The sequence below is a fragment of the Urocampus carinirostris genome, chromosome 4 (genome assembly GCF_059441175.1).
Source record: "Urocampus carinirostris isolate Australia breed hairy pipefish chromosome 4, RoL_Ucar_1.0, whole genome shotgun sequence".
Classification (NCBI taxonomy): Eukaryota; Metazoa; Chordata; class Actinopteri; order Syngnathiformes; family Syngnathidae; genus Urocampus; species Urocampus carinirostris.
In genome coordinates this window covers 36,722,333-36,749,424 of record NC_142352.1, presented here as the reverse complement: position 1 = coordinate 36,749,424, position 27,092 = coordinate 36,722,333, and the positions used below count along the sequence as shown (strand labels likewise).

At 37.4% G+C, this 27,092-nt stretch overlaps 1 protein-coding gene across 3 annotated transcripts in view; it reads left to right on the top strand.

The window, feature by feature from the left end:
• dennd5a (DENN/MADD domain containing 5A) overlaps positions 1-27,092 on the top strand; it is a 44,924-nt gene that overhangs the window by 7,564 nt on the left and 10,268 nt on the right. The window contains exons 2-18 of one of the 3 annotated variants that reach the window (XM_088334415.1): positions 3,554-3,625; positions 4,432-4,541; positions 5,987-6,680; positions 12,390-12,577; positions 13,094-13,405; positions 14,908-15,123; positions 16,160-16,394; positions 17,475-17,625; positions 17,706-17,799; positions 17,974-18,078; positions 20,601-20,732; positions 20,835-20,987; positions 21,076-21,163; positions 21,245-21,332; positions 25,809-25,937; positions 26,596-26,717; positions 26,795-26,940. In XM_088334415.1, the coding sequence (XP_088190541.1) occupies positions 3,554-3,625; positions 4,432-4,541; positions 5,987-6,680; positions 12,390-12,577; positions 13,094-13,405; positions 14,908-15,123; positions 16,160-16,394; positions 17,475-17,625; positions 17,706-17,799; positions 17,974-18,078; positions 20,601-20,732; positions 20,835-20,987; positions 21,076-21,163; positions 21,245-21,332; positions 25,809-25,937; positions 26,596-26,717; positions 26,795-26,940 (3,035 nt within the window). The remainder of the gene's footprint in view (positions 1-3,553; positions 3,626-4,431; positions 4,542-5,986; positions 6,681-12,389; positions 12,578-13,093; positions 13,406-14,907; positions 15,124-16,159; positions 16,395-17,474; positions 17,626-17,705; positions 17,800-17,973; positions 18,079-20,600; positions 20,733-20,834; positions 20,988-21,075; positions 21,164-21,244; positions 21,333-25,808; positions 25,938-26,595; positions 26,718-26,794; positions 26,941-27,092) is intronic. The other 2 variants (XM_088334417.1, XM_088334416.1) reach the window with 2 other exon arrangements.

Genomic DNA, 27,092 nt, shown 5'->3' with positions numbered 1-27,092 from the left:
TTTGGGTGCAGTAATTTCCCCAACTGTGCTTTGGAAATTTGGTTGTGAGTTGATAAAAACCATGATTTTGACTTTTAGCTGTAAATACTAACACTGTCTCTTACTGCACCCGTAAACGCAATATTAACCTACATTACACTGAAGTATTATGTTGTGGCATCATTACAATCTGAGGCTGATTTTATTCAACTGTTGGCGATTTACAAGTAGGTGGGGTATAAACAGTTTGAATTCAAAATCACAGCCAATGTTGACACAAACCTTCAAACTAAAAATAACCCACCCACAAATAAACAAAAACTAGAACAAGACAACGTGATTTGAACTGTATTTACCTCATTGGTTTTACAAACAAATAGTAATTTTACATGTAGTCAGTATCCGTTTTTTAAAAGGATTTTTAGCTGATGTTAAAACGTAGTCAGTGACTTCCATTCACACTAGATTTGAATATCATTAATCAGAGTCTTTTTTGCCATTGCGTCTTCTTACATAATGGCAAGATTTAAGGTATTTTGTCCATCTTGTTAATTAGCGAAAAGAAAACAACAGATTAGTTCTCCTAATCCAAAAAGATTTAAGGATAGTGAGTGTCATGATTTTATTGCCAGTATCCAATGATTACTTCCGGTGTCCACGCAATTCCTCAGGCACTGCAGCGTTGAAACCTTTTATTTATTTTTTGGATTAGTATGCGAGTGCCCCAATGACAGATTAATTCAAATAAATAAATCCAAAATAAAATCAATAAAAACTAAATAAATACTAGTTGACCATCATTATCAAATACTTTATAGCAGTTTTTTGTATAATCTGTTAGCAGTTTGTACTTTAGATTGCGCTTGGGATTTTCTTTTTGTTGTTGTTCTTATGGCACTTGTAGTGCACCATTATTGAGTATAACATTTATAAGGTAATTAACTTATTGATTGGTGTAGTAACACGTGTATTCTTTTTACCTTATTTCCCAAAAACATGTTGCTGTGGGGAAAAATATGTGAAAAATATATATTTATAGTTTGCAAAAAGCCTAAACCGGCTCCAGTGAGGCTATTTTATTCCTTTCTGAAAGTCTTACTTGGTGTGACACTGCTTCAGGATTGGTTACACAATAGAAGCCATTCACAGAAGTCAAACCCATGTCTGTGAACTAACTGATTGGATGGCCATATCTGCCACAGTTATTCTCCACCTTGACATGTTTTAGCTTGAGGTTATGGTGGCCCAAATGGGCTTCAAATGTTACATCATTTCTCAGAAATGACTCGAGCAATGTGTTTTGCGGTTCTTGTTTGTTAAGTGCAATACTATTTTTTACATAAGCCAGTGAGGTGAAAACAAATACATACCCTAAAGTCACTTTATATTCTCCTGAAGCATCCACACATCAAGCTTTTGTTAACATAACTGTAGTTCTCTTCAAAGATGTTTCTTGGGTTTGCCTGAGCAGATGTTATAGCAGTTTTTTGTTTTTTATATTTTGTTTCCTATTTCAAACCTTAAGGGCATATGGATGAGTACAAATATTGACAATCATTTATTCTACAGCAGGTATGTCAAACATACAGCCCGCGGACCAGATCCTTTGAAAGATTTGTTCCGACCCCCCATACATTTCTGTGTATAAAAAAGGAGCCTCTAATTTATAAAAGAAGTTATGATTTGTTTAGATAAAAGATGAGCAAATGCTCTCACCGTCCGGTAGAGGGCAGTGTTGATTTTGTATAGTGTAGAGAGTTGGTTCAGGTGTAAAACTGCATTCACTCAACTGTTAACACATTCAATGCCAAACATAAAACTCCCTTGTCCCCATTGTTTGTGAATAAATATGTTGTGTTTGGAAACCATCCATTGGCATCTGTGAATAGAATATGTAGGCTAAATGTTAAAACGTAAAACTGAAAAACCGCTGAAAATTTGGTGTTTACATTATTTTACTGATCTGGCCCACCTGAGAACAGAAGGTCTGGATCCGGCCCGAGAGCCAAACTGAGTTTAACATCCCAGTGTTAAAAAATGAGAAATGTCTTTATATTTCTTTATTTAGTTATTTTGATTGTTTAAATGTAATCGTGTATGTTAACGTGTAGGGAATAGTCAGATTGAGGTATACATTTGGAGTTTTGGATCATTGCTAATAACACTTTAATAACACAAGACTTGAATTAACCCTGTGTGTATATATAGTGTTTGGCAATAACCGCAAAGGAAGGAGCAATCTCACAACTCATTTCTCACATTAAAAACAAGAGGATTTTATTAAGGTTACTTACTACAATCGATGAATTATTGTAGTTTTCTCCTAACTCCATAAGTGTGTTTTGTTGCCGTCTGTTGTCTGGTAATTAGTTGTGCTCGTATGTTGTTGTCCAGAATTATGTACGTACACCATATATGGATAGATACAACTGTGTCATTGGTGCATTAGTGAGTATAATGAAATTTTCACCAAAAAATCCTATGTTTGTGAGGCTTGTGTGGCCAAAGTTAGTTTTTAATTTCTTCTGTACCACAGGACCGTGGTCCTTTGCGGATCCATAGAAGAAATAGCTGAGGAAAATTATCGAGGAATTATAAAAAGCCATTGCTGAATGAGTAACACGAAACTAAAAGGATTGTTTGATTGAAATATTCACTGACCAAATAAGAGGATATTCAGATTTCTGTCTGGCCTTACATCACGCCGAAATATCTGCAATATTGTGATATTAATTTGACTATTTCTTGCATCAAAATATACTTTAAGAAGTACATTTTTTAAGTTTATGATTTATAGTATTTATAATCCCGTTTTTTTTAAACAAGTAGGAACGATTGTCTATAGTTCTTGTTTTTTTTAATGGGATCAGCAAAAATGGGGATTGCAGAATCTGACTTTTAAAAAGTTTTGTGATTTGTTTGAAAATTATGATTGTCAACTACCAATATCAAAATCAAAACATTGGTATTTTAACAATATTGAATGCTACAAATCCTATTTTGTGTTATCACCAGGTCTATTCTTTCGAGTTTTGAACTCTGCCTGTAAAACTGAATTGCAATATTATTTACACAGTGAAAACCTAATTTACACTCTATAGTAAGAGTTTTTGGGTCTTTTGTGACATACTGTGTGACAAGAAAAACAAAGAAAACAGTTTTGCTACAACAACGATTTGACGTATGATTTGTACAAAAATAATAGTAATGTCCAGTTCTTTGTAACAATGTAATCCACTCATTTAATTTAGTTCAGTTAATTTTATTTGAGTTCAATTGAGGTCATATCGGGGTTTTTTTTCCAAGTGAGATTAAAAAGTTTCTTTTGAACTGATAAAAATTTGTCTTTTTTTTTTTTTTGCAGACTTTTTTGTATTAGTGACTTTTCCTACTAGGTTTATCTGTGCATCAGGAGACCAACACCTGTAAAGTAGAAGAACCAGCCTAAAACAAATTTTAAAAAATCGTGTCTCACTCGCTGTTGCGTTCTGCAAGGTGTCAGGGTGTGAAAAGTGATTTGCTCCATTTTTGAAACCAGGTTTGTAATGATATATTTGTTTTATTTGCTGTGTAGCTTTATGCCAGTATATAGAAGCTACTAAATTCAAAGATGGGGCCAGAGGAAAATTGGCAGGGGAAAATGAAGGTAACCCTCCCACCACACACTGTCCTACCCCATTGTTACCTTTGCTAAGCTTGAACCCCTCATCCTTTACCCTGGTTAAGTACATTTTTCAGTAGTTCCCCTTTTTTCCCATGTTTTCTTTTATATAAACATATTTAACTCTCATTTTGTGGGGATCTCCTCTTATTTCCCTTTTTTTGCACACTTTTGAGTTGAATTGTCTCCCCCCCAGCTTCTCCTTCCTCTTCCTCACATCCCCAAGCAGCGGCTGAACAATGAGCTTATGTTTGACAATCACTGCTCCTGTTTCCTGAGCGGGCTCTTGCACACCCTGCACACATTGCGCTCACTCACTGGTGAATCCAGTGCTGCCTGTGCTGGCATTGTCTGGGCAAGATTTGTTCTCACCCTATAACGGAATGAACTTTTCAGTACTGCCTTGGTGTGTGCATCACTTTTGCTTCATTCTGGGTTCAAATCCAACTCAGTTCAAGCTTTTCTTGACGGATCGTTTTGTGTGTTACTGTGTATTGCCATTAAAGCTGTCAGAAAACATCATTAACTTTTTTTCCCTATATTTTTTATTGAAAATTAAAAGACAACCCATTAATAGTTATGTTTTTTTAAAGCTTGAATGATGAGAATGACAGCTTTATATGATGCAATACATTCTTCCTCTGTAGACCAATTTGCTAACTGACTCTCTCCCCCCCTAGAGCTACGTCTGCTACTGATCAACAACTTCCTGTGCACCCCTGCTTATTATCCAGTGCAGTTTTCCCTCCTTTTTATTCTCACTTGCTTTATTTTCCTCTTGACCTTTTTAGGTGAGAATTTTGATCAGAGTCCCCTACGGCGAACTTTCAAATCGAAAGTTCTTGCACATTACCCGGACAATGTTGAGTGGAATCCATTTGACCAGGATGCAGTTGGCATGGTAAGATCACAATTCAGCCAGACTCTCCTTGTGGATTTTCTTAAACTATTTGTGAAAGTTTCTTTGATGTTAATGCACTGATCATAAAATATTTTAAGAATGTGGCTCTTAGAAGTACTGTATTTTCTACACTATAAGGCGCACCTAAAAGCCTTTATTTTTTTCAAAAGCTAACCATGCGCCTTATAATACAGTGCGCCTTATATATGGATCAATATTAAGTCGCAAAGTCTTGCAACTAAGGCAAGCAGCCGCCGACTAGATTTTCCCCCAAAGGCGAAGTAGTCCGCGGTGTATGCTGGGATTTATATACTGGTGTTTCATTTCCTAACCAATGTGTCAATCATCATTTGAAACAGTCACTATTGGCTAAAGTTATTCGGAGGTAAAGGGTGCGGATCCTTTTTATCATTTACAGGTTCGCATAGGCTAAAGGGGCGAAACAAAGCCCGCAACTGGCCGAAAAAGATGAATGTGAATCACACGTTGGGTTGCACTACGGCTTAGAGAAAATTTTTTTTACTTGTCCACACAGTTGCCAGCAAAAAATAAAATGGAAACTAAGAAATTTTGGGGATTTCTTGAATCCCAAGACTTTAACCTTCCGAATGCTATTTGGAACGATGCATTTGAGTGATTGGTGACATCGTACAGACACTGTTTCCGTACATGTCTGAGACACGTATTTGCATCTTTTCAAGCTTTCGGAACGTTGAGGGAGTAATAACTTTGACTGAACTATCTGACTGTTTTGTCGACGTTCCCATTGTAGCGCCCTATAATCCGATGCGCCTTATGTATGGAAAATATAGGACCAAAAACTATTTTTGGGGGTGCGCCCTATAACCCGGTGCGCCTTATAGTGCGGAAAATACGGTACCTAAGTTTGGTCATAATGGCACATTCGTTTGAAAGATGATCTTTAAAAGCAAACCAATCTAGCTGAAAACCATGGTCTCATGGTTTGTCAAAGGGAAATTCCAATATAAGAAATATATGTGGTCCTCATACACAGTATTGTTTTTAGAAAAAGCTAGAAAATATACATGTTCAGTGGAGATGATGACAGTGATATTACAGCCTAGCTTAGTTCCTTTTGACCTTAGAGTATTTTTTTTTAGATTTTCATTTATCAACTTTTTTCTCTGAGGGCCAGACAAAGAATAATAAATGATACAGGGGTCACTTTTTTAAGTCAAGAACACAGCTGTTATTTAAAAATAAAAATCTCTAATTTGTATTGTCAACTATGTCATAAAATAAAAATATATAATGGTGGATTAATTTTTTTTTTTTTTTTTAATTCTCGTTAACTCTTAAATCTATGTTTTTTGTATTCTCTTCTCATAAAAACAAACAAATCTCTATATTCTATTAAAATATATACAAATAGTCTACATTCTATAAAAATATACTTAATTATTGACATTTTTTTCATCTTCCAGCTCTGCATGCCGAAAGGTTTGGCCTTTAGGACGCAAGTGGACACCCGGGAGCCTCACTTCCACTCGTTCATCATCACCAGGGAGGACGGCTCTCGGACGTACGGATTTGCGCTCACCTTTTTTGAGGAGGTGACCAGTAAGCAAATCTGCAGCGCCATGCAAACTCTCTACCACATGCACAACGCAGAGCAGTACAACATCTTGCATACTCCTACCTCCCCTCGAGGACCCGAAGAGCCATGGATCCACCACCACTCCCACACCCAGCCTCGACCCATCCTCCATGCCGCGCCAGCTATTTCTCGTCTGCAGCGTTTCAATTCCTATGACATCAGCCGAGACACACTGTACGTTTCAAAGTGCATCTGCTTGATAACACCCATGGCCTTTGCCCAAGCATGCCAGAAGGTGCTGCAGCAACTCTACCAAGCAGTCACCTCGCCCCATCCCCCGCCTCTCCCTCTGGAGAGCTACATCTTCAATATCCTCTATGAGGTGCCCCTACCACCCTCCGGACGATCCCTTAAGTTTTCAGGAGTCTACGGTCCTGTGGTCTGCCAGAGGCCGAGCACATCGGAACTTCCGCTCTTTGACTTTTCCATTGGGGAAATGTTTAATCTTTTGGGGGTGGAAAATGTTCTGCAGCTGTTCACCTGTGCCCTGCTCGAGATGCAGATACTGCTCTACTCACAGCGTAAGTAACTATGACAGTTGCAAGGGCTTTCTCAGCCATTTTCCAGTGTTTATTTTATGTTTCCATCGGCAGCACTCAAACCATGAACTTACAGTAAGTAAGTATGGTCAAACTAGACCGCATAAGAGCAGTGGACCAAATTTAATTAAAGTTGCAACAACTAATTCATTATTTGGCAACTAATAATCATCAAATTATTAACTGTTTAAAATGTCTAAATCATTTACATTCCTTTTGGTTTATACAGTTTCCAAATTTCAGTTTTTTGATAATAAAAAATTACCAATTTTGATTGTCTTCTACAATGTAACATTTTCTACATTCGATTTGAATCCAAATAAGACATTTTGCTGGTGTAGGAATGAACTTTTTTATCACAATTTGGTAAATTATTTGTTATTCAGCAAATCTATCATCTTGTTCAGCCAATGTTTGAGTGATGTTTGTTTATTACAATTAAATGACTAATCAGAAATGTCAAAATTACTAGAATTTATTTATTTATTATTTATTTAAGGTCTCATAAAAGTGATTAAATTGCAGGTAGGATACTTCAGCCTATAATAATCAAAATTCTTCCTTTTTGGCCAAACACATATCTACAGTAGCTTATATTTTCTACAATGTTAATTTCAAATAATGTTGTTTTTCACAATACTGGATTTGAAATTAAAGTCAACGAATTGACAAAATAATGAACAGATTTATTGATTATAAAAATAACCATTTATTTAGACCCTAGATTCGATTCTTAGCAACAGTGTTATTACTTGACCGTATGGCTTAATTTGTTCTGTTGTGACACATGATAAATGATTGTATGTCAAATTTTTTAAGTATGGTCATACACATCTCAAGCCACTGCTGTATTTAAGTTTCAGAAAATGGAATACCGGTCACTTCCGTTTAATGTGAGGTACAAGTTAATGTTTTGGTTGGATTTTTTTTTCTTACCACGTGACTGGCTGATTAACTGTCTGAGTGAAAAGTCCTTAAGAATGGTGTACATGGCAGCCCTATTGTGACTTCTGGTTACATAATATAAGTGTCCATTAACGTAATGCAGTTTGAGTCCGAGATTGTATAAGACAAAGACAGGTGTCTCTGAAAATCAAGGTTCTTGATGAAGCTGCATGTACTAGGTGAAAAATCTAAGTGAAGTCTGATCCCCTAAACGCAAACCTTGTCAGAGAGCTAATTCTTATGTGAGGGTAAGTCAATTATTACTTCAACAAAGTAGGCCTTAAGCAAGCTAGTGCTGGATGTAGAGTGGTGTTTGGATCCATTACAATAGTAGGAAGAAAGAGGACAAATGGTTTATAGAAACCATGAGCTGTGTAGGAAGCTTTTAAAGGGAAAGTCGTGGTGTTGCTAGGAAACCTCTAGACAGGGAGGACAGCCAGGATGCAGGATGAATATTATTGGTTGGAGGTGACATCATGCCCTTTCTCCCATGTGGGAGCTGCAGAAAGTGCGAAGAGCGTCGACTGGCAGTACTCCACGGGGAAGAACTAAAGAGTTGCTTAGAAGAACTGCACATAAACATGCTTACACTGATGGAATACAACAAGGAGATGACAATTAAGCCTTTAAATAAAACTAGGATTTAATAATCGGTTAAAACGTTGCGGTCAGTAGCATTCACATGATCTTTTAACCCAATCTTTCATGGGGTGTATCATCTTGTGTTATTCATGTGACAAGTATGGTTTCACACATAAGTTCAAGTCACATTTTTGCTTAATTTCTGCTTATTTAGTTTTTTTTTTTCGTGGGAGCCGAGAGAAACACTGGGGGAGGGATCAATACAGGGGTCCCATAAGTGCTATACACTTTCGCTTCACATTTCATTCGGACAGATGTGAGGCAATCAGCATTTGACAGCTTTGGCATTGTTTACTTAGGTGCAATTTTCTTGCACACAGTTTGCCAATTGACATTGGCATTACCTTGTAAAATTGTTGCGTAGTCAAAGGTTTTTCTGTCCGGTTCACTCAGAATAATTCTATGGGCTTAAAAAATGAATGGCCATAAAGCTCCTCAAGCTGCTGCTGAACAGCAGTGAGATTGTTCCAGCCAGGAATTTTGCAATGCTGCGCCAATGGCAATAGGAGAGTCATGTGCAAAAGGGAATTGCAGTATGCTGACAAAAACTGCTTAATAAATAGAAAAAAATAAAGTGTAATATGTCAAAAACCTCAGTAGATATTCGAGCCAATCATCAAACATTTTAGAGGTAGTACAGATTACAATTTTAATTGATTTCAAAAAACACTCAACACACATTTAAAGAGAGACACTGTCATATTTGACTCCACATGTTGCTGTATTGTGTAGTCCAACTTAAAATTAGTGCTAGCAAAGCACAAGGAAGAATACAAACTACGGACACTCAAAGTGACCTAACCGCACAAATTTTCTTCTCATTTTTTGGGCTGAGCCTTTCACAAGAATTTTTGGGGGACCCCTTAGCAGCAAGATGGCAGAAAATTATGTCAGCTCCTTCTAGGTGAGCCTCATGTTATGTAAAATTAACACCAAATTATTTTTAAAAAGTATTAAAAGAAAAAGCATTTTTATGTGATAGTTTAGGCATTTTTGCTTATTCAAATCGATACTTTTTTTTTAAATTGACAAAATGCATCCTGTTCAAAAAATTTGACAAGATTTTTTTTCATGTAAAATATGTTTATTGCATACATGACTCTGATCGCTTTTTGGCAACGCTTTTACCCTGAGGCAAAATCGCCCTCAATGCTGCAAAATGAAACACTTTACCATGCATGGATGAGGATATGCAATAATGACAAGGGATGCTTCCGTTCTCAATTTTTTTAATTCATATTATTTTAATAATATTACATTTGACGTTATTTTTTCTTGTAAATGGTCAAGGGTGGCACTTTTTAATTTCTTTGTGCATTTTACATGTTACAATGACTATAAATTGTATTCTATTATGCCAAAAATAACCATTGTTAATATTCAGTGCCAGGTTTGAGTACCGGTAAATAGAAATACATTCTTAACTTCTGTTACTCCAATTTTTAGCACACTTATAGATTGTTGATTTTTAAAGTGCAATTAATTTGATTTATTGGCCAACCCAACTAAATATTCCTGCAAACTGCAGTCTAAATCAGAAATAGCAGTTTAAAAGATGGATGGTGGATACCAAGAGCAGTCACTGAGCACAAGTATAATTAATCATATGAATTGGCCATCTGAAAAAACCCCCACACGTATCTGATGCCACCCACCTCTAATGACATTCTGAGTCAGATTCAAGTTTTATACTCATGTTTGTGTAAGATGTAACTGTAGGCGTGTGGTCCCAAAGACCTAATCAGGACGTACCTTAAAGAAAGCTCACTCATAAAATTTCCAGGTTGAAACGTCAAAAACAGTAGAGAGGAAGTTGCGGACTAAATAAATGCGTAGTAAACCTTCTGCAGAGGAAATGCATTTGTAAAAGTGTTTTGCATCATATTGAGAGGTGATTCAAAATGATCCCTTTCCAGTGTATTGATAGGTCAAAAGCAGTGCATTGTTGGATTGTGCAAGGTGCTCAATTAGTATGTACCTTATAAAAAATATTTAAAAGGAATGCTGAGTGTGTTTAGCAATTAAGTATTCATAAAGATGTTCTCACCGTTGTCCGGTCAAACAAAACGTGGCATAGCTCAGTATGGTATGTGAGTCGTCATACTGAGTCTGGTTTAGAAGTATCAGTCTTGTCTACCAACAGTTCATGACCAAACGAAGGAAAGGTATTTAGGAAGAGACCATATGAGGGCAGTGAGAGTTGTGTAGTAGCTGTCAACAAGCCAGAGCAGGAATGTGAATGAGGTGGAGCAAACAGTTATTTGTATGTGGACCACTCGACTAGAGTGCAACCTTGAATCTAAAGCAGTGCCACTTGTGATGTGTGAAGTCACATAGAGGGAATTTGATATGAGTTTTAGGGTCAGTTAAATTTTCCCGTCACACTTTAGAGACCGGGAACTCCTAAGGACTGGCTCATGGGAGTTTTATCTGCACAAAAAACCCCACAATTAAATCAATCAGCTTGGGAAGTTGTGACCGTTTGTCTTTTCCATGTGAATCATTGACACTCCAGACTATTTCTTCTAACAGTTCTAAAAGTTTTATTAGTCTTAAATACACAATACACTTACACAATAATATTTGATTTTGAATGTATATTTATGCAAAGTTTAACACTAGGGCTGTGACAAAGAATTGATCGGATGGATTACAATTGATCATTAAACGCGTTTGAAACTATTCTTGTGTCGCGCGACTTATGCGCCACTCAGCACGTTAATTCAGGGCAAATTAGAGTGGAGTTGAGACGGGCTTGCAGTAGCACCTTAGGTGGGCAAAGAGTGCCTCAAGACCTTTTTATTAACCCAAAAAAATATTTCATATTTGCAGGTGTCTAGCATGTATTTTTGTTTGTTAAGCTATTTGACAAACACTTGGATTTGTCGTGTTTTATATACAGTAATCCCTCGTTTATCGCGGTTAATATGTACCAAAACCACCCGTGAAAAGTGAAAATCCGCAAAGTAGCGACGCCCCTTCAAAAATGCTTAAAAAATATATATATATATTTTTTTAATTATTTCATTTTATTATTGTTATTTTTTTAGACCTGCGAAGCTCTGAACCCGCGAATGTGGAAGCACAAAGTAGTGGCGCCCCTTCAAAAATGCTTTAAAAAAAAATTAAAAAAAACAAATTATTTTATTTTATTATTATTATTTTTTTTAGACATGCGAAGCTCTGAACCCGCGAACGTGGAACCGCGAAGTTGCGAGGTCCCACTGTAATAGAATATTTTGTTGTTCTGTGCACTATTTTTCTATTAGTCCAAAACTTCACATTATGATTAAAAAGGAGGAATTTAAAAATCGAATTGATTGGGAAAAAAAATCCACATATCCATAAAATATTATTATAATCTTTAGTTGCAGTCCTTGTTAACACTCATTGCGCGTGTAAAAAAAAGCTGCTCCCTAATTTGTGACTAACTTTGAATACTGCAATTAACCCTTTAGAACAAATAGTAAATTAGCAAATTTTCAGATTGTTTTTCTATTTCTAAAAGGACAAATTAATAATAATCGTTGCTGGAGAGCTTGTGTTGAGCGGGGTGCGTGTTGGAGAGAAGAGAGCGTTTGGAGCTTGCGTGGTGGTTTTATACGTGGGAGGCGGGAGTGTGACTTCAAAATGGCTGGTCGACCATAGGTCAACCTACCCATTGGGGAGTTCCGTCACCTATGAGTGGATTATTCTGTGGGTGGAGTCGGCTAGGGGCTTCGTCTCTACAGCACCTATCACAGTTTTAATGGAGCTTAACTGTCTTTAGCCATCAATGGCACTAAATGGGCAAAAGCATATAATGTAAAAAAAAAAATTAACTTGAAGAGGTTAATGTCTGCATTGCACCTTGTGTAAGATACTTTGCTTCTAGAAATATGAATCTGTAAACTTATCTATTTACGCTTTTCTTTCATTGCGGTGCAGATAGCCAATTATGTTGAATGTAATGTTCACTGTTGGCCAATAGTTTAAAATTGTCACGTTTCTATACCCTTGGTGGATGTCTTTATTCCATTCTTAATTGGTTGGTCTCACTTGGGTGCAATTGGAGTCATAGGAGTGAAAGAAAATGTTTCTTATCTGTTTTGTTGCGTCAAACAGACTACCAACGACTGATGACGGTAGCAGAGAGCATCACAGCCTTAATGTTCCCCTACCAATGGCAGCACGTGTATGTTCCAATTCTGCCCGCCTCCCTCCTCCACTTCCTTGACGCCCCTGTTCCGTATCTAATGGGTCTTCACTCCAATGGACAGGACGACCGCACCAAACTCGAGTTGCCACAGGAGGTACGCAGTTTCATTTCCTGCCGTTACCCCCCTTACATTTAATGGAAACAAGCAAAGCCAGGTCGTATACGCTTTGCATAGCACATGACTCGTCACGTCATGTGGCAAGTCACATTTATTTGTAATGCCCTTAATCACAAAATGTCTTAAAGTACGGCACATGCCACAATTACAACATCCCCTGATCTGAGACCTGCATGCAGGCAAGGAAAACTCAAAAACCTCAGCATGAGGTGAAAAAAAACCTTGATTTGGGGCTGCAAAAGAGGTAATCTCCCTTCCAGGATGGCCAGGCGACCATTGATGTGCATTGGGTAAAAATACAGAAAACGTAGTCTACATCAACAATAAACATAGGTAATAAGTAGAATTGTTCAAGAAGTCCAAGATAGCGACGACGCAGCTTCCTATGTCGGCCAACGTCGACTAATTGTTGCAGCCCTATACACAAATAACAACTGTATATAGCCCTGCATTTTTACCTCTTGTTTATACTAATGTCTCCTAATTTTCCAGGCCAACTTGTGTTTTGTGGACATCGACAGCCACTTTATTGAACTTCCAGAAGAGTTACCGCAGTTTCCCAACAAGCTAGAATTCATACAAGAGATCTCCGAGGTCCTTGTGTCCTTTGGCATGGCGCCGGAAGGAAACGTCCACTCGACCGACACTCAGATCAAGCAAAGAGGCTTGCGATCGGTCGACACTGTCACCGACAAACGCAACGGTAACCTGGCGTCACCTCTCAACTCCTACTTGCTGCGGGAAAATGTAACCATCGCCAGACTGCAGGCTCTCGTCAAGAGGACAGGCGTCAGTTTGGAGAAGGTACACATGTTTTGTCTGTTAAAATATAAAGCAAGTTAAATAAAATGATATATTATAATTCTATTAATTATAGAACATAATTTGTATTATTGTAATGAAAAGTATTTCTGTAAAAATGGAGTGTTATCAGTACAACATTTATTCCATCTAACATATAATTTCAATACTTAATTTTAGAAATTTGTTGAGATTAGAATACATTTTTAGCAGCTCCCGTGTTATTTTCGATTGTTCTCAATTGTTCTCAGCTCAGGGATGCTGCTGGAAATGTGAATTTCCCTTCGGGGATGAACAAAGTATCTATCTATCTATCTATTTTCTATCAAATGGGATTACCTAAAATATACTGCAGTAACCTTGGCTAAACACTAGAGGGAGCCTTTTCCACACTTCATTGTTCTTTGGAGGCGTTTTCTGTCGAACTTCAGTACTGCTTTTTGGGTTGTTGGAGAGTAGGAATGGTTGTTGTGTTGAATCACCATGTTCAAAAAATATATATGAATCCCTGATTTATCAAATCAAATGTATTTGTAAACCTCTTTTCAGGCAATCAATTGACACTCATAAGTGCTTTATAAACACATATAATAAAACAATATAATCCGCTCCGTTGTCCTCACCCAACAACCTGAAACCCCTAATACACACTTACAATGGTTAATATATAGTAAAAACAAAATACTATAGTAAAAAAATGATTATGGCATGGTAAAGGGAGAGGAGGCGGACTTGCTAACACGAGGTGGTGTATCCCTGGATTTTCACAAAGAAAAGTTTTCCATCTGCCGCAGGGATGTCGAATTTTTGGACTGGCGTGACGTCATCCACTTCGCTACAAGCACCCCTAGGGCATCATGTTCATCTGTTAATAAACAACAGGGTAGACTGCTGGAAGTGTGAATTTCCCTACGGGGATGAATAAAGTATCTATCTATCTAAAGACTAACCATTTGAGGAAAGAGACCTAAGGTAGGCTTATCCACCCTTTTTGTGATGGCAGAAGATGGCCCCAGAATTTGCTGCCATTGAACCCTACCAGTGTGCCCATTCCTCTAACCCCAACATTGAGAAACCCTGACACAATATAATTAAAAATAAATAACGGAAGAACACAAACATATAAATCAGAAATAAAAAAAAAAATGTATGTTACACTAACAAATGAGAAGTTATTTGAATAAAACTGAATAAAATGTTTAAATATAAGCCATGTTTATAAAAGTGGGTTTACCAACCATTCGAAGATTTCCAATGTAAACAAGCACTTATTATATTCTTGAATTGTTTTCCATGTATTTTTGTTTAAACAAGCATTGATTTCAAGATAAGCAGAAGATCATTGGCAGAGTAAATTTAGGACTTTCGATTTGGTCAAAAGAAGCTCTATTATAACTCAAAATATCCGTCTTTACTGAAGCGCTGTAACACAATACGAATTTTTAGCTGAGCTCTTTTTTAAAAATGTGTCTGTTTTTTTTCACACATACACACTGGCTCATCAGCTGGAGGTTCGAGAAGACGCTGGGGTTAACAAAGACGCCCGATTTCATTGTGACGAGGAGGAGCTGAGGATGCTTCAGCTCAACATCCACATACGCGAAGTCTTTGCCAACCGCTTCACCCAAATGTTTGCTGACTACGAGGTGTTTGTCATCCAGCCAAACCAAGACAAGGAGTCTTGGTTCACCAACAGAGATCAGATGCAGAACTTTGACAAGGTGAGATGGAACAGTTTTTTCTAAAACAAACTCCACTGGTGCGAATGTCTTTTCTCAAAACATTTCAAGTTTTTTAAGCATTAGAGAAAAAGTAGTCAAAATGCCTCACTCCACCCTTTTTGTGCTTTCAATTTTTATTCTAGTACAATGTTGAGAGCAGTTAAGAAAACAGTTGGAGGCTACAGTTGGACGATGCAGTTGTGAAAGTCTTTCTTTTAGCATGAATGCATCTGAGAATGTTTTATATGAAGAGTGTTTTGACTCTTAGTAATGTAGATCACTGTTTTTCAACTACTGTGCAGTGACATCTTGTTTAGTGCCTTAGGATGTGCCCAATTACATCTTTGCAAAAAACATTCCATTCATCTGTGTCTTTGATGCAGCTGAGCAACTGTAACATTCCAAAACACTAAATGGCAGCAGATTACTACTCTTATCATATATTAGTTATCTGCTAATGAGGAAGGACGGAAATAACCTTTTAATTGACTGTTTCATAAGGCAGTGTAAAATTGCACTGCAAAAAAATAATAAAGTAAGTCAAAGTAAAAATCTTGCACAGATTTTAGCTAATTTTTATTATTTCTTATTTTACGAAAAGAAAAAAAATAGATCCTAGTAAATATTTTTTGTTCCACTGGCAGATATATTATGCTCATTTGAATTATTTTTGTATTTTGTTGAAAATATAGTAAAATCCAAAATTATTAACCGATACGAATAAGCAGAAATACCTTCACAAATAAGAATACTTATACTTTCATTATACACATTTTGATTATTAAAAAGAAAATAAACTCATGCCGGGATTTAATTTTTAAATATTTTCGACGGATGGTCTGCCTCCAGATTTTTAATTAGCTTAATGTGCTTTATTTTAAAAAAAGGGTTGAGAAACTCTGATGTAGATTTTCTCCCATATCTGAAATGTATCCTCTGTGATAAAGGAGAGTTTACCATACAGCTATTCTGTTTCTTCTCTTGCCAAACTTCTTTTTTTGTTAGTCAACTTTGGTATCTGATCACACTTTTGTAGGCCTCCTTCCTGTCCGACCAGCCGGAGCCCTACCTACCTTTTCTTTCTCGCTTCCTGGAGACGCAGATGTTCGCCTCTTTCATCGACAGCAAGATCCTGTGCCATGATGATGAAGACAAGGAGCACACGCTCAGGGTGTTCGACAGTCGTGTCGATAAAGTCCGCATGCTGAACGTTCGCACTCCCACCCTGCGCACTTCTATGTACCAGAAGTGTACAAACATTGAAGAGGCGGGTAAGTGAGAGGAGTGTACTAGGGAAATAGTCCAGACTGGAAACATTAGCAATGATTAACTGGACAGTAATGGATACTACAATAACATTAACCTGGCATAGGTACACTGATTGATTGTATTTCTTTTACAAATATATGTTTTACATTTAATTCAGCGTAATGAAAAATGTTAAAATTTTAGCCTGTCAACGATAAATATTTTCAAGATTTTGTTGGTTATTCAAAAGGTGTCCAATCACTAAATATTGAGGGCTACTGATGAACATTCCTTCTAAGCTTCCACGGGTCTGAGCAATCACACAAAGTCTGTAAGCATTGCTTGGAACAATGGTGAGCAACATCAATCCTGCATATGGCAACCAAATCGTTATCCAACATGCTAAAACCTGAGTTCAAATTAAGTAACACTCTGCTGGCTTTCTGTCAACACTAGTTAGTTTTTGAAATTTTCATGAATTGGCTAATGTCGTATTGAAAAGGTAGCATGGCCCACACACATCAGTTGTTTTTACAACATATATTTTTCTGTGTTTAAAAAAGTATTTCATGTTAAATAATACTAACATTTTTTATATTTATTTAGTTTGTTGCAAAATCTTGAGCGATGAAGCAGGTCCTTGATGATGGCATTCATGTAGTCAATGTGCTGGTACAATGGCTAAAATGCATGCACCGTGCCACAAGTAGGTTCATTCTTCTCCCTCGAGGACAAGAAGACAAGAGTATTAGTTCAATGTCACTCATAAGCAATTGAAAACAAGTGTGTTTTTTTGCCTAAATTAAACACTTCCACTGAAGTTGCAGATAGAGTCTCAGAGGGCAGAGCATTCTGCAGCCCTGGGACCCAAATGTAAATGCTCTCAAACCTGCAGATTTCTTCTTGGCTCTTGTACTCACTAGTAGACCAGCATTTTTCGAGCGAAGGCTTTGATCAAGAACATAGGGGGAAATTAAATCAGAAAGCTATGAGGGGGCAAGTCCATGCAACCAAACCTTAAAATCAGTGCAGGTCAGCTAAAATCAGGGTAATGTGCTGAAACCAGATGACTGGGTGATGATGATGTAATTAATTACTCCCAGAAAAGGCCATCGAAATGAGAGTGATTAAGATCGACCACACAGCCCTCCATCCCCACCTCCTGGACATGAAGATCGGGCAAGGCCGTTACGAACAAGGCTTCTTCCCGCGATTGCAGTCTGATGTGCTCTCCTCTGGGCCTACGAGCAATAAGTGAGTACTTTGCACCACTCATTCAACCATTGCTTCCCTTCTTTAGGCTCGCTCTATTTATTCCATTTTGTTTTTTCCAGATGGGCTAAAAGGAGTGCCCCTGCACAGTGGAGGAGGCGAGACCGCCAAAAGCAACACGAAGAACATCTTTATTTAGATAATGACCAGAGAGAGGTCAGAATTCAGCTTTGCATGCTAAATTACGGCCTCTGCTGTTTTTGTATTGTTTCTGCATGAACCTTTTTGATTCTTTTGGTACACTTTCATATTTTTAGTTTATTTTTTCTTAACCTTCTTGGTTTCTATGCTTGCTTTTTTTTGTTTGCACTAATACTTGCACACTCTCAGCATGTAGAGTTTTTGTTTCCGGAGCTGCAGCCCCTGCTGTTTCTTGACAACTACTGGCACTTACAGTCCTTCAAGCCTTGTCTAAAGTCGGTGACTGTGGATTTGGTACGTGCAGGCTTTTGACCAGGCTGTTGTGCTCAAACCTGCATGTGTGACTTTTCCCTATTCCCTCCACTATCCGATGAGCTTTGCATGAGATTCTGTCATATAAGTGTACTTTAATTGCATTGAACAGATACAACCAAAATAATGAAATACATAATTATTCTGTACCCCGTTAACCCTTACAGGTCAAATGTGCTCTAATATAGGTACATCAAGTATATTGATTAATGCACTAGTAGTGTACTTGGTAGTATATTAATCAATACTTATTCTTACAAAATCGGATCAAAAAAATAAATTTAAAGTTTCGTATAGTCTCAGCAAACTAATTTGAGAAACTTCTCGATTCTTTGATTCCCATTATATTATATTTCCTATTGTTATATAATTGTGATTCTGAAATCGTTAGGAGTTCAAAGTTTAACATATGCACACATTCATATATGTAAAAAAATAATGTGCAGTATTTATTTTTCATGATTTTTATTCATATTAGTTTAGGTATGACTTAACCTAAAATTGAAGACGGCCATCAAACTGAAAGTCCATAACTACCCAAGGCCACTGAGCTGATCGGAATTGTGAGAGAATTGCAAACGATTTTTAGTATCATGAGAACATTGCAGTAAAATATTGGGCATATTTTGGGTATACTTGTGTGCACGGGTCCCTTAACCACCTTGGTTGTAGAGGGACTACTTCCTTTTGTGTGTCTTGAGCAAGCACAGCCACACGGCGGCCATCCCTCTCCAAGGCCGTTGTTTTGGTTAGGGGTTTTCTCCCCCACATGAAACAGATAGCACTGGTTTCCTTGGTTAGCAGTAGCTGGAGAAGGCACCTGGTCTGACTCAGACACAGCACCTTCATCATCTGGCCTCGGTTGTCAGTGATGTTGGTCCTCCCTCTTTTATACTTAAAGTAGATCTCATGCTAGCAAGCTATACTATAAAGTACAGTGGACCTCGTGTGAAAATGGCACTATAGATTTTTTTTTTCGGGAATCACACATCTCAGCCTCCCTGTTATGGTCTATTCGGGATACTAGAGAGGAGGGTCCATCAAGCAGTCGATCTTCAGATGCATTGTGTTTTTTGTCTGCACAGTGGACCAGCTCTACACACTCAGTAGGGTTTTAGAGGGTGCATGGGAGTTTGCCTATCTGGTATCCAAGTGTTTTGTTGATTTGTAGAAGGCATTTGATTGTGTTCCTCTGGGAGCCGTGCGGGGGTCATATGGTGTCACTAGCTTCGGTAGTATGGGGTACCCGACAGTCTTATCCGGGCTGTGTGGTCCCTGTACTGTGCCAGAGTTTGGTCCGCATTGCCGGCAAGTTGGATTCCTTTATAGTGGTAGTTTGACCCTGCCAAGGCTGCCTTTTGTCACCTATTCTGTTCATTAATTTTAAGGGCAGAATTTCTTGGGTGCAGCCTTAATGGGGAAGGGTTCCGGTTTGGGGGCCTCAGCATCACATGTCTGCTTTTTGCAGATTATGTGGTACTGTCGCCTTCCTCAGGCCGTGATCTTCAGCTCTCACTGGAGTGATTCGCGGCCGGGATGAAGATCATCACCTCCATGTCAGAGACCATGGTACTCAGCCGGAAAAGGGTGGCATTGTGGTTGTGGATAACATCCTGCCGGTCGATCTACATTCCTACCCTCACCTATGGTCATGAACTGTGGGTCATGACTAAAAGAACACGATCCCGGATACAAGTGGCTGAAATGAGTTTCTTTCACAGGGTCGCTGGGCCCTCCCTTAGAGATGGGGTGAGAAGCTCAGTCATCCGGGAGGACTTGGTGTAGAGCCGCGGCTCCTCTGCATTGAGGTGGCTAGGGCCTCTTATGTGGATGCCTCGTGGACGCCTCCCTCGAGAGTTATTCCGGGCATGTCCCATTGGTAGGAGTACCTGTTTGACGACCAAGAACACGCTCGAGAGACTACGTCTCTAGGCTAGTCTGGGAACGCCTAGGGTTCCTGTCGGATGAGCTGGACAAAGTTAATGTGGAGAGGAAGGTCTGGGCATTTCTGTCGAAAAAATAACAGATGGATGGATGAACTTTTCTTTCATCTTTTCTTTCATGCACAGGAGTTAGAAAGAGACCGTCTTAACAAAACTCAATGCAATGGTGGCATTACTGCATGTTGGTAGGGAAATTATCGAATGAGAAATTTGTAAACAAAGGCAACCATCACACGGAAAATGTTTTTATTAATTGTTCGCTTTATTGTCAGTAATGCCATTTTCACATAATTAATATTATTAGGTCGACATGAATGAGTGAAATCCTTTACAGAGCAATCGAAAATGTGTCAGAATGATAAAAAACAAACTTTCAACTGACATTTTTTAGGTTCACCTGCAAGCTCTTAAGAACTCTTTAGAAACAAGAATCAGTTTTAAATAGCACTTTTGGAGTTAGTTTTACAACTAATTTTAATCCCATAAAAGCGTTTCCTGAATATACATTTTGTGTTTCCTTTAACATGCTGAATAACTTGGGCACATTTTTTGTTTCAACAGAAATACATCCAGGAAGCACGGAACCTAGGCACAACCATCCGACAGCCCAAATTGTCCAACCTGTCACCTTCTGTAATAGCTCAGACCAACTGGAAATTTGTTGAGGGGTTACTTAAAGAATGCCGGATTAAGGTTCGCTGGACATTCTCTGCTGTTCCGTTTAAATGTAACATGCATTTTGTGAATGAAAAATGAACAGTATAAAATGGGATGTGTTATGCTATTATTCTGTAGACCAAACGTATGCTTGTTGAGAAGATGGGTCGAGAAGCAGTGGAGTTGGGTCATGTAGAGGTCAGCATCACTGGTGTCGAAGAGAACACACTAATTGCCAGTCTGTGTGACTTGTTAGAGAGGATCTGGAGCCACGGGCTTCAAGTTAAACAGGTAAGGAAAACACATTTTTTTCATCACTTTACAACGTCCCTCCCTACAAATGTGAATAAACTCTGAATAATGTTTTCCCTACTTTTAGGGTAAATCCGCTCTGTGGTCCCACCTGCTGCATTACCAGGAAGGCAAAGAAAAGAAGAGTGCAACCCCATCAGGTTTCGGACCGTCCGGTAAGAAACATCTTGAAATATTTCCCAGCGTAACAACACAAGACAAACCCAAATATAAGAATTAGAGTATTTTGGCCACAGGTTTGATTCACGAGACCGAAAGGCGGAAATCGGATGGTGGGGGATCAGCAATGCCCCCCCTTAAAGTGTCCCTGATCCAGGACATGAGGTGAGGAAGAACATGTTAATAAAACAATAAAATTTGTGATTTTTATATCCAAGTGGAATCAGACTCACGATGACTAAAAGTTTTCTATTTTAAATGGAAGAGGATTATACCAAGAGGAAACACTAACTGAAAGAAGAATTTCTGACGTCATTTATGAAAAAAAACCCACTATGTTTGATTAATTTTATTGTACTATACTGGAAAATAATAATGTCCTCATTTTTTCAATGTTTTGGTATAGTACAGGCGTTTGCAACCAGAAATATTCAGAGCCATATTGGACAAAAAAAAACAAAAATGTCTTGAGCCGCAAAGAAATTGAAAACCTTTTAAAAACCTTATAATGAAGGCAACACATAGATTGAAGTTTAACTTCATTACAATTTGATTATAGTGTGTTTCATGGCTTTGATCAAATTTAAGAAATATGATTTTTGATGCCATTTTTATTGAGGATTTTTAAAAAACTTCAAGAGAGCGCAATCAAGTGCAGTATGAGTTTTTCAAATAAGACAACAACCTTCTGAGAAAGTAAAGTATATAAGATTAAATAAATACAGTATAGGTTTAATTTCCCAGGAAATACCAAACAAGTAAACGCAGCGGGATACCGTTGGCACTGAAGGTCCTGGGTTTGCTGATAGGTGGTGATGTCTGCCATTTTTTGTCTTTCTTTCACAGTCTTAGAAAGAAATGTTTTTGAGTTTCTGTCTTATCTTGGTTTTGTTCTTGAAATCTATAAATAAGTGTTTTGATATGTTGATGAATTACTCTTTCATGTTGGTCACCATTTGTGAATGGTTACACACGCTTTATTGTCTCCTGTGTTCCAACAAAACTTATGTTGAAATTTAAGTTTAAAGAATCAATCCCCCACTGAAATTGATTTTTGCGGTCATCTAATTAATCCAGAAGTGAGGAAATTGCACTTTTTCTCACTTCCACTGTTACTCTGCTGCAGATGTAGCATGCCTTTTCTGGAAATGTCTTTCCACATAACTCTTTTTGTTATTTGAAAATGTCTTGCTCCAGAGCAAACATTCAGAAAATCCTACCGCATCGGCAATGAATGCGAATGATTAAGTTCATGAAACGTTGATGACTCTGTTCTCCTTAGTTATTTTTCCCTTTACCGTTGGGGTCTTTGGCAGATCAGAGACAAATTTTAAATAGCGCCAGGGAGCCACTAGGGAGCGCTAAAAAGCTGCATGCACAGAGCTGCGGGTTTCCGACCCCCGGTATAGTATCAAGTTCTTCACCTTTCTTAAATGTCCACAACAAGAAATATAAGTCACACATACATCGTTTTGTTTTGGAAGTCTTCTTTTGAATTTGCCCCTGCACTGCAAAAAAATAAATTCCAACCCTATTTTATTAATTGTCAATCATTTTAAAAATAACTTATTACATAGATCATTTCTTTCTCTAATGAAATAAGTAAATAAATAAACATTCTTAAAATAATTTATTATTTTTTATTGAACTGATGGTAGATAACTTAGCTCATTTCAGGATATACTTTTTACCAAGATTGGTCTGATCATTTTAAGTATTTTCTTTTTTAATCTACCATCTGCTAGATAAAATATTTTACAATTTAAGGGACGCTGTGTAATATTCGACCACTACATGTTGCTGTATTATGTACTGCAACCGATAACGAGTGCTCCTAAGCACAAGGAAGAAAGAAAACTACGAGCCTCAACATGAACCAGCTACACCATTTAAAATATATATATATATATATATATATATATATATATATATTTATTTATTTATTTGCAAAACCTTTCACAAGGTTTTTGTCCTTTGTGGGGCACCGGTAGTGTCAAGATGGCAACAACTACATCAGCTCCATCTAGGTTAGCCTCCGGTTTCGTAAAATGAAAATAAATTTCTCAACCTATGAGTATTTCAAAAATACACTTTTATATGATTGTTAATGTATTTTTGCTTATTATTCAAATCAATATATTTTTTTTTAATAATATAATTTTTTTGCTTTGTTTTTTTTACCACTAGGAGGCGCTAAATAACACACTATGCCCCTTATTTTTTTAACAAAAAAATCAAGTTAAATATCTTGAAATTTAAAACATTACCCTTAAACTTTATTTTAAGCATTTTAAGCACAATTTTATTTCAATAGGGCTCTTTTTTGCAGGGTTTGTAGTAAAACCTATATATCAATCTTCGTTGTGTCTGCACATGCTTTTTTGTGAACTGTCACCATGAAACATTTGAGTTTGGGTTAAAAGATGAAGCCTATGTATGTGTTTCAGTGCATTACTTCCAGCCTATTTACCACACACGACCTCCGGGTTAAGGCACACACATACGAAGGGCTGTGCCACTTGTCAGACGCACCCCCTGCACCCCCAGCTCAGTGTTGATTCCAAAACATTTTCTGATTAATGATACAAAAACAATAGTTGCTTATCCCCTTATAAATGTTCATGATTCATCTCTTTGTGAAAGGATGGAGTCAATCGTTTTGTTCAGAAGATGGAAATGTAGCCATAAATTGAATATCCTTATGGTGCAATCTCATCACTGTAATTTTGGAAGTCACATAAATGTTACCTCTGTTGCCATGGAGATGCCGTGCAGAGAAAGTGGGTTACACACTGTATAGTAAAGATGCAGACATGGGGGGTCTGGGGGAGCAGTCGTAGGCAACTAAGGGAGAACGAGCTGATGGCCCAGTTGGAGTGGAAGGAAATGTGTCTGGACATGGGAGGCATGATAGTGGCTTGCAGCTATGACTTAAACAAATGTAAAATCGGGCAACCTAGGAATCTTTTGGAGTCAAAAAGACAACTTAAAAGCTTAAAAGAAATTGAATGGGATACATATCTTGTTAGGAACACAATAGCATTTCAATATAGCGCTTAATTGTCAATGTACTATTCAACATAACAACGCAAAACTTTAACATTGTTTATCTGCAACTATAACCTTTTGATGCTTGAAGAGAAAGATGAAGTGGAGGAAGACAAACATTAAGCAAGTAGTTGTTAAAATGCATTAGGCTAAATGTCTTTCTTGTGTTTCTGTTTTTAAACTATGTATCCGTTTGTTCAATTTCCTCAGGTGATCACACCTTTTTATTTCTTGTAATAAGTTAATGGGAATTGGTACTATCATTTCTTTAGATCCTGGTTAGTTTGTTAAATGGTCAACTTTTAGTTTGATGCCCCATAGTTGATTGAACCAGCTACTGGACATAAATGAGGGAGCAAGATTTAAAATGAAACTGCGTTTATTTAGTGCTGCAGTTTAGTTGCTGTTATCTTATACAGTTTGATTTCCGAAGAAGAAAAACTCAGTTGACGTAATCAGGCATAAAATCTCTCACCCTTTGGCAAAATTGGCCATTTTGAAGTCATAAAGGGTTGCCCAACGTGAATCGTGTAGATTTAAGGGTGATTGTAAGATTTTACAGAGAGTGAACCAGGCATTCTAGGCGTTGTGTTTGAATTAAAATCAATGTACAATATAGGGAACATATGATTGGGAATTGGACCTATTCATTTTCTATTACATTTGTCAAATACTTCATTTTTCGCATTTTTATAATATCAAAAACAGCCTTAATATACATATTCATCAATACTCTGATGGGCATTTGTCGAGCATTCTTAAAAGTCACAGCAATAAGACATTGCCTGAAACCATACATTTACTTGACTTGACATGAATGGCTATAAAATGACTGTTGCATATATTCAGTCAACATAATTTAATGAAATGACAATACAGCCTATACGCATATTTCTAATGCAGGATAATAAAAATAATGCAACATATTCCTAAACACTGGGACGTCTATGAAAATGCTATAAAACCCTGTCATTTTTCACACTGTTGACAATGGTAGTGCCTGGGGATAATCTTAGCCTGGTTGTTAGGCTGGTCTGGAGCAGGATAGCTGGAGAGAATAAATCACCATAGGAACTCAGCCAAGATAAATTTAACTTACTTTCATACAAATAACTCGAGGCTAAACTCATCCAAAATAACAAAGCCCATCTTAATTCCCTATCTTGGTTATGTGCAATACCCCCAATTTGTATGTGTGTGAGGTGCCGCCTGCGATTACTGAAAAACAGTGTGGTTTGACCGAGCTAAATATTTTGTTGGTTTGTACATTGTACTGGAACATCTCCTCAACACCATTCTGACCTTTTTAACCCCTGACTCATTTTCATGCCAGCATAATCTTTTGGCACCAAAATGTCAGAATGTTTTAATTAGGCTTGTTTTATTCACTCCATGTTCGCTCTTATTTTCCCATATTGTGTCCAATTATTGGATAGCTTTGATGGGAGCAAAAGCAAGTGCAGAAAAATAAACACTTAACCGCCAATAAGTGTGTGTTTATTGAATCCTTCAAAATTGATATCCGAGATGAGATTTGTGTTTTACTCTTTTTTTTTTTACAAGGCCTTTCTGACCTGTTTATCACTTTTATAGACACATTCAAAACATAAGTGAGATCAAGACTGATGTGGGAAAGGCCAGAGCTTGGGTTCGCCTCTCGATGGAGAAGAAATTGCTCTCCAGACACCTGAAGCAGCTACTGTCTGATCTTGAACTTACAAAGTGAGGAGAACAACAATTGTATTCTTTCTTATGCATTGACATATCACATTGTAGCTTTGTCGAACATCGTCTCATGGAAGAATGAAGTTGTGATTCTCTCATATATAATAAATTTACTCTAAAACCGCAAGGCATCACACTCCAGTCGGCCGTTATATGAATAATTTACATCTGCATTACTTCATAATAGATATTGTTGACAGGAATGTAGGTCAGAAAGGGTTCCGTCTGCCTTTGTGATCTTGCAGATTTTTCAACAACTGTTTTTGTTTTAATAATATTCTCTAAATACTTTGTCAATTCAGTTAGTGTACATACAGTGTGTTGTCATAGAACCCTTTTTTCCGTGAATTTTCAATGTTTGACACTTTCCATTTTATTTAGCCTAAATAAAACGGCAATTCATAGGACAAAATGGAAGTGTACTTGGCTACTGTCTAGTTTATATTTTAAATCAAACAGGATTGAAATAACTACTTTTTTGCAGTAGAAAGTTTTCAAATTTGAATTTTGCAGCATTTTTTTTTCAACTTTTTTTGAAAAATTAACTCAAACTTGATAGATTAATCCGAACTTTACCACGCTTTTTTGTGCTATATTGTACCGACTTGTCTGCCCTAATTTCTGTTTGATTTTTGAAAATGTACCTTAATTTTAGAAAATTATACAAGCGCTACGCCTTTCTGCGATGTGACGACGAGAAAGAGCAATTCCTGTACCATCTTCTGTCATTCAACGCAGTGGACTACTTCTGCTTCACCAACGTCTTCACCACCATCTGTGAGTTCACCTATGAATTCTTTGGTTTAGTACTAATTCAATTTCAAATTTCTTTTTTTTATTTTCTTTCCTTTCAGTGATCCCGTATCACGTAGTGGTGGTCCCCAGTAAGAAGTTGGGCGGTTCCATGTTCACAGCCAATCCTTGGGTGTGTGTATCGGGTGAACAGGCCGAGACGGGCATCTTGCAAGTGCCCAGGAACACTCAGGAGCTCACTTTTGAGGTTTTTCCTATGTTCAGAAGTAATATTCTGATACAAACTGCAATAGATTTTAACAACTGAAATTCATATGAAGTGGTTTAAGTTTCAGAAATTGCATTTAAAATATAATTTTCTTTGACTGGAGGACTAACTTACCAAAGTTTAGGGACGGG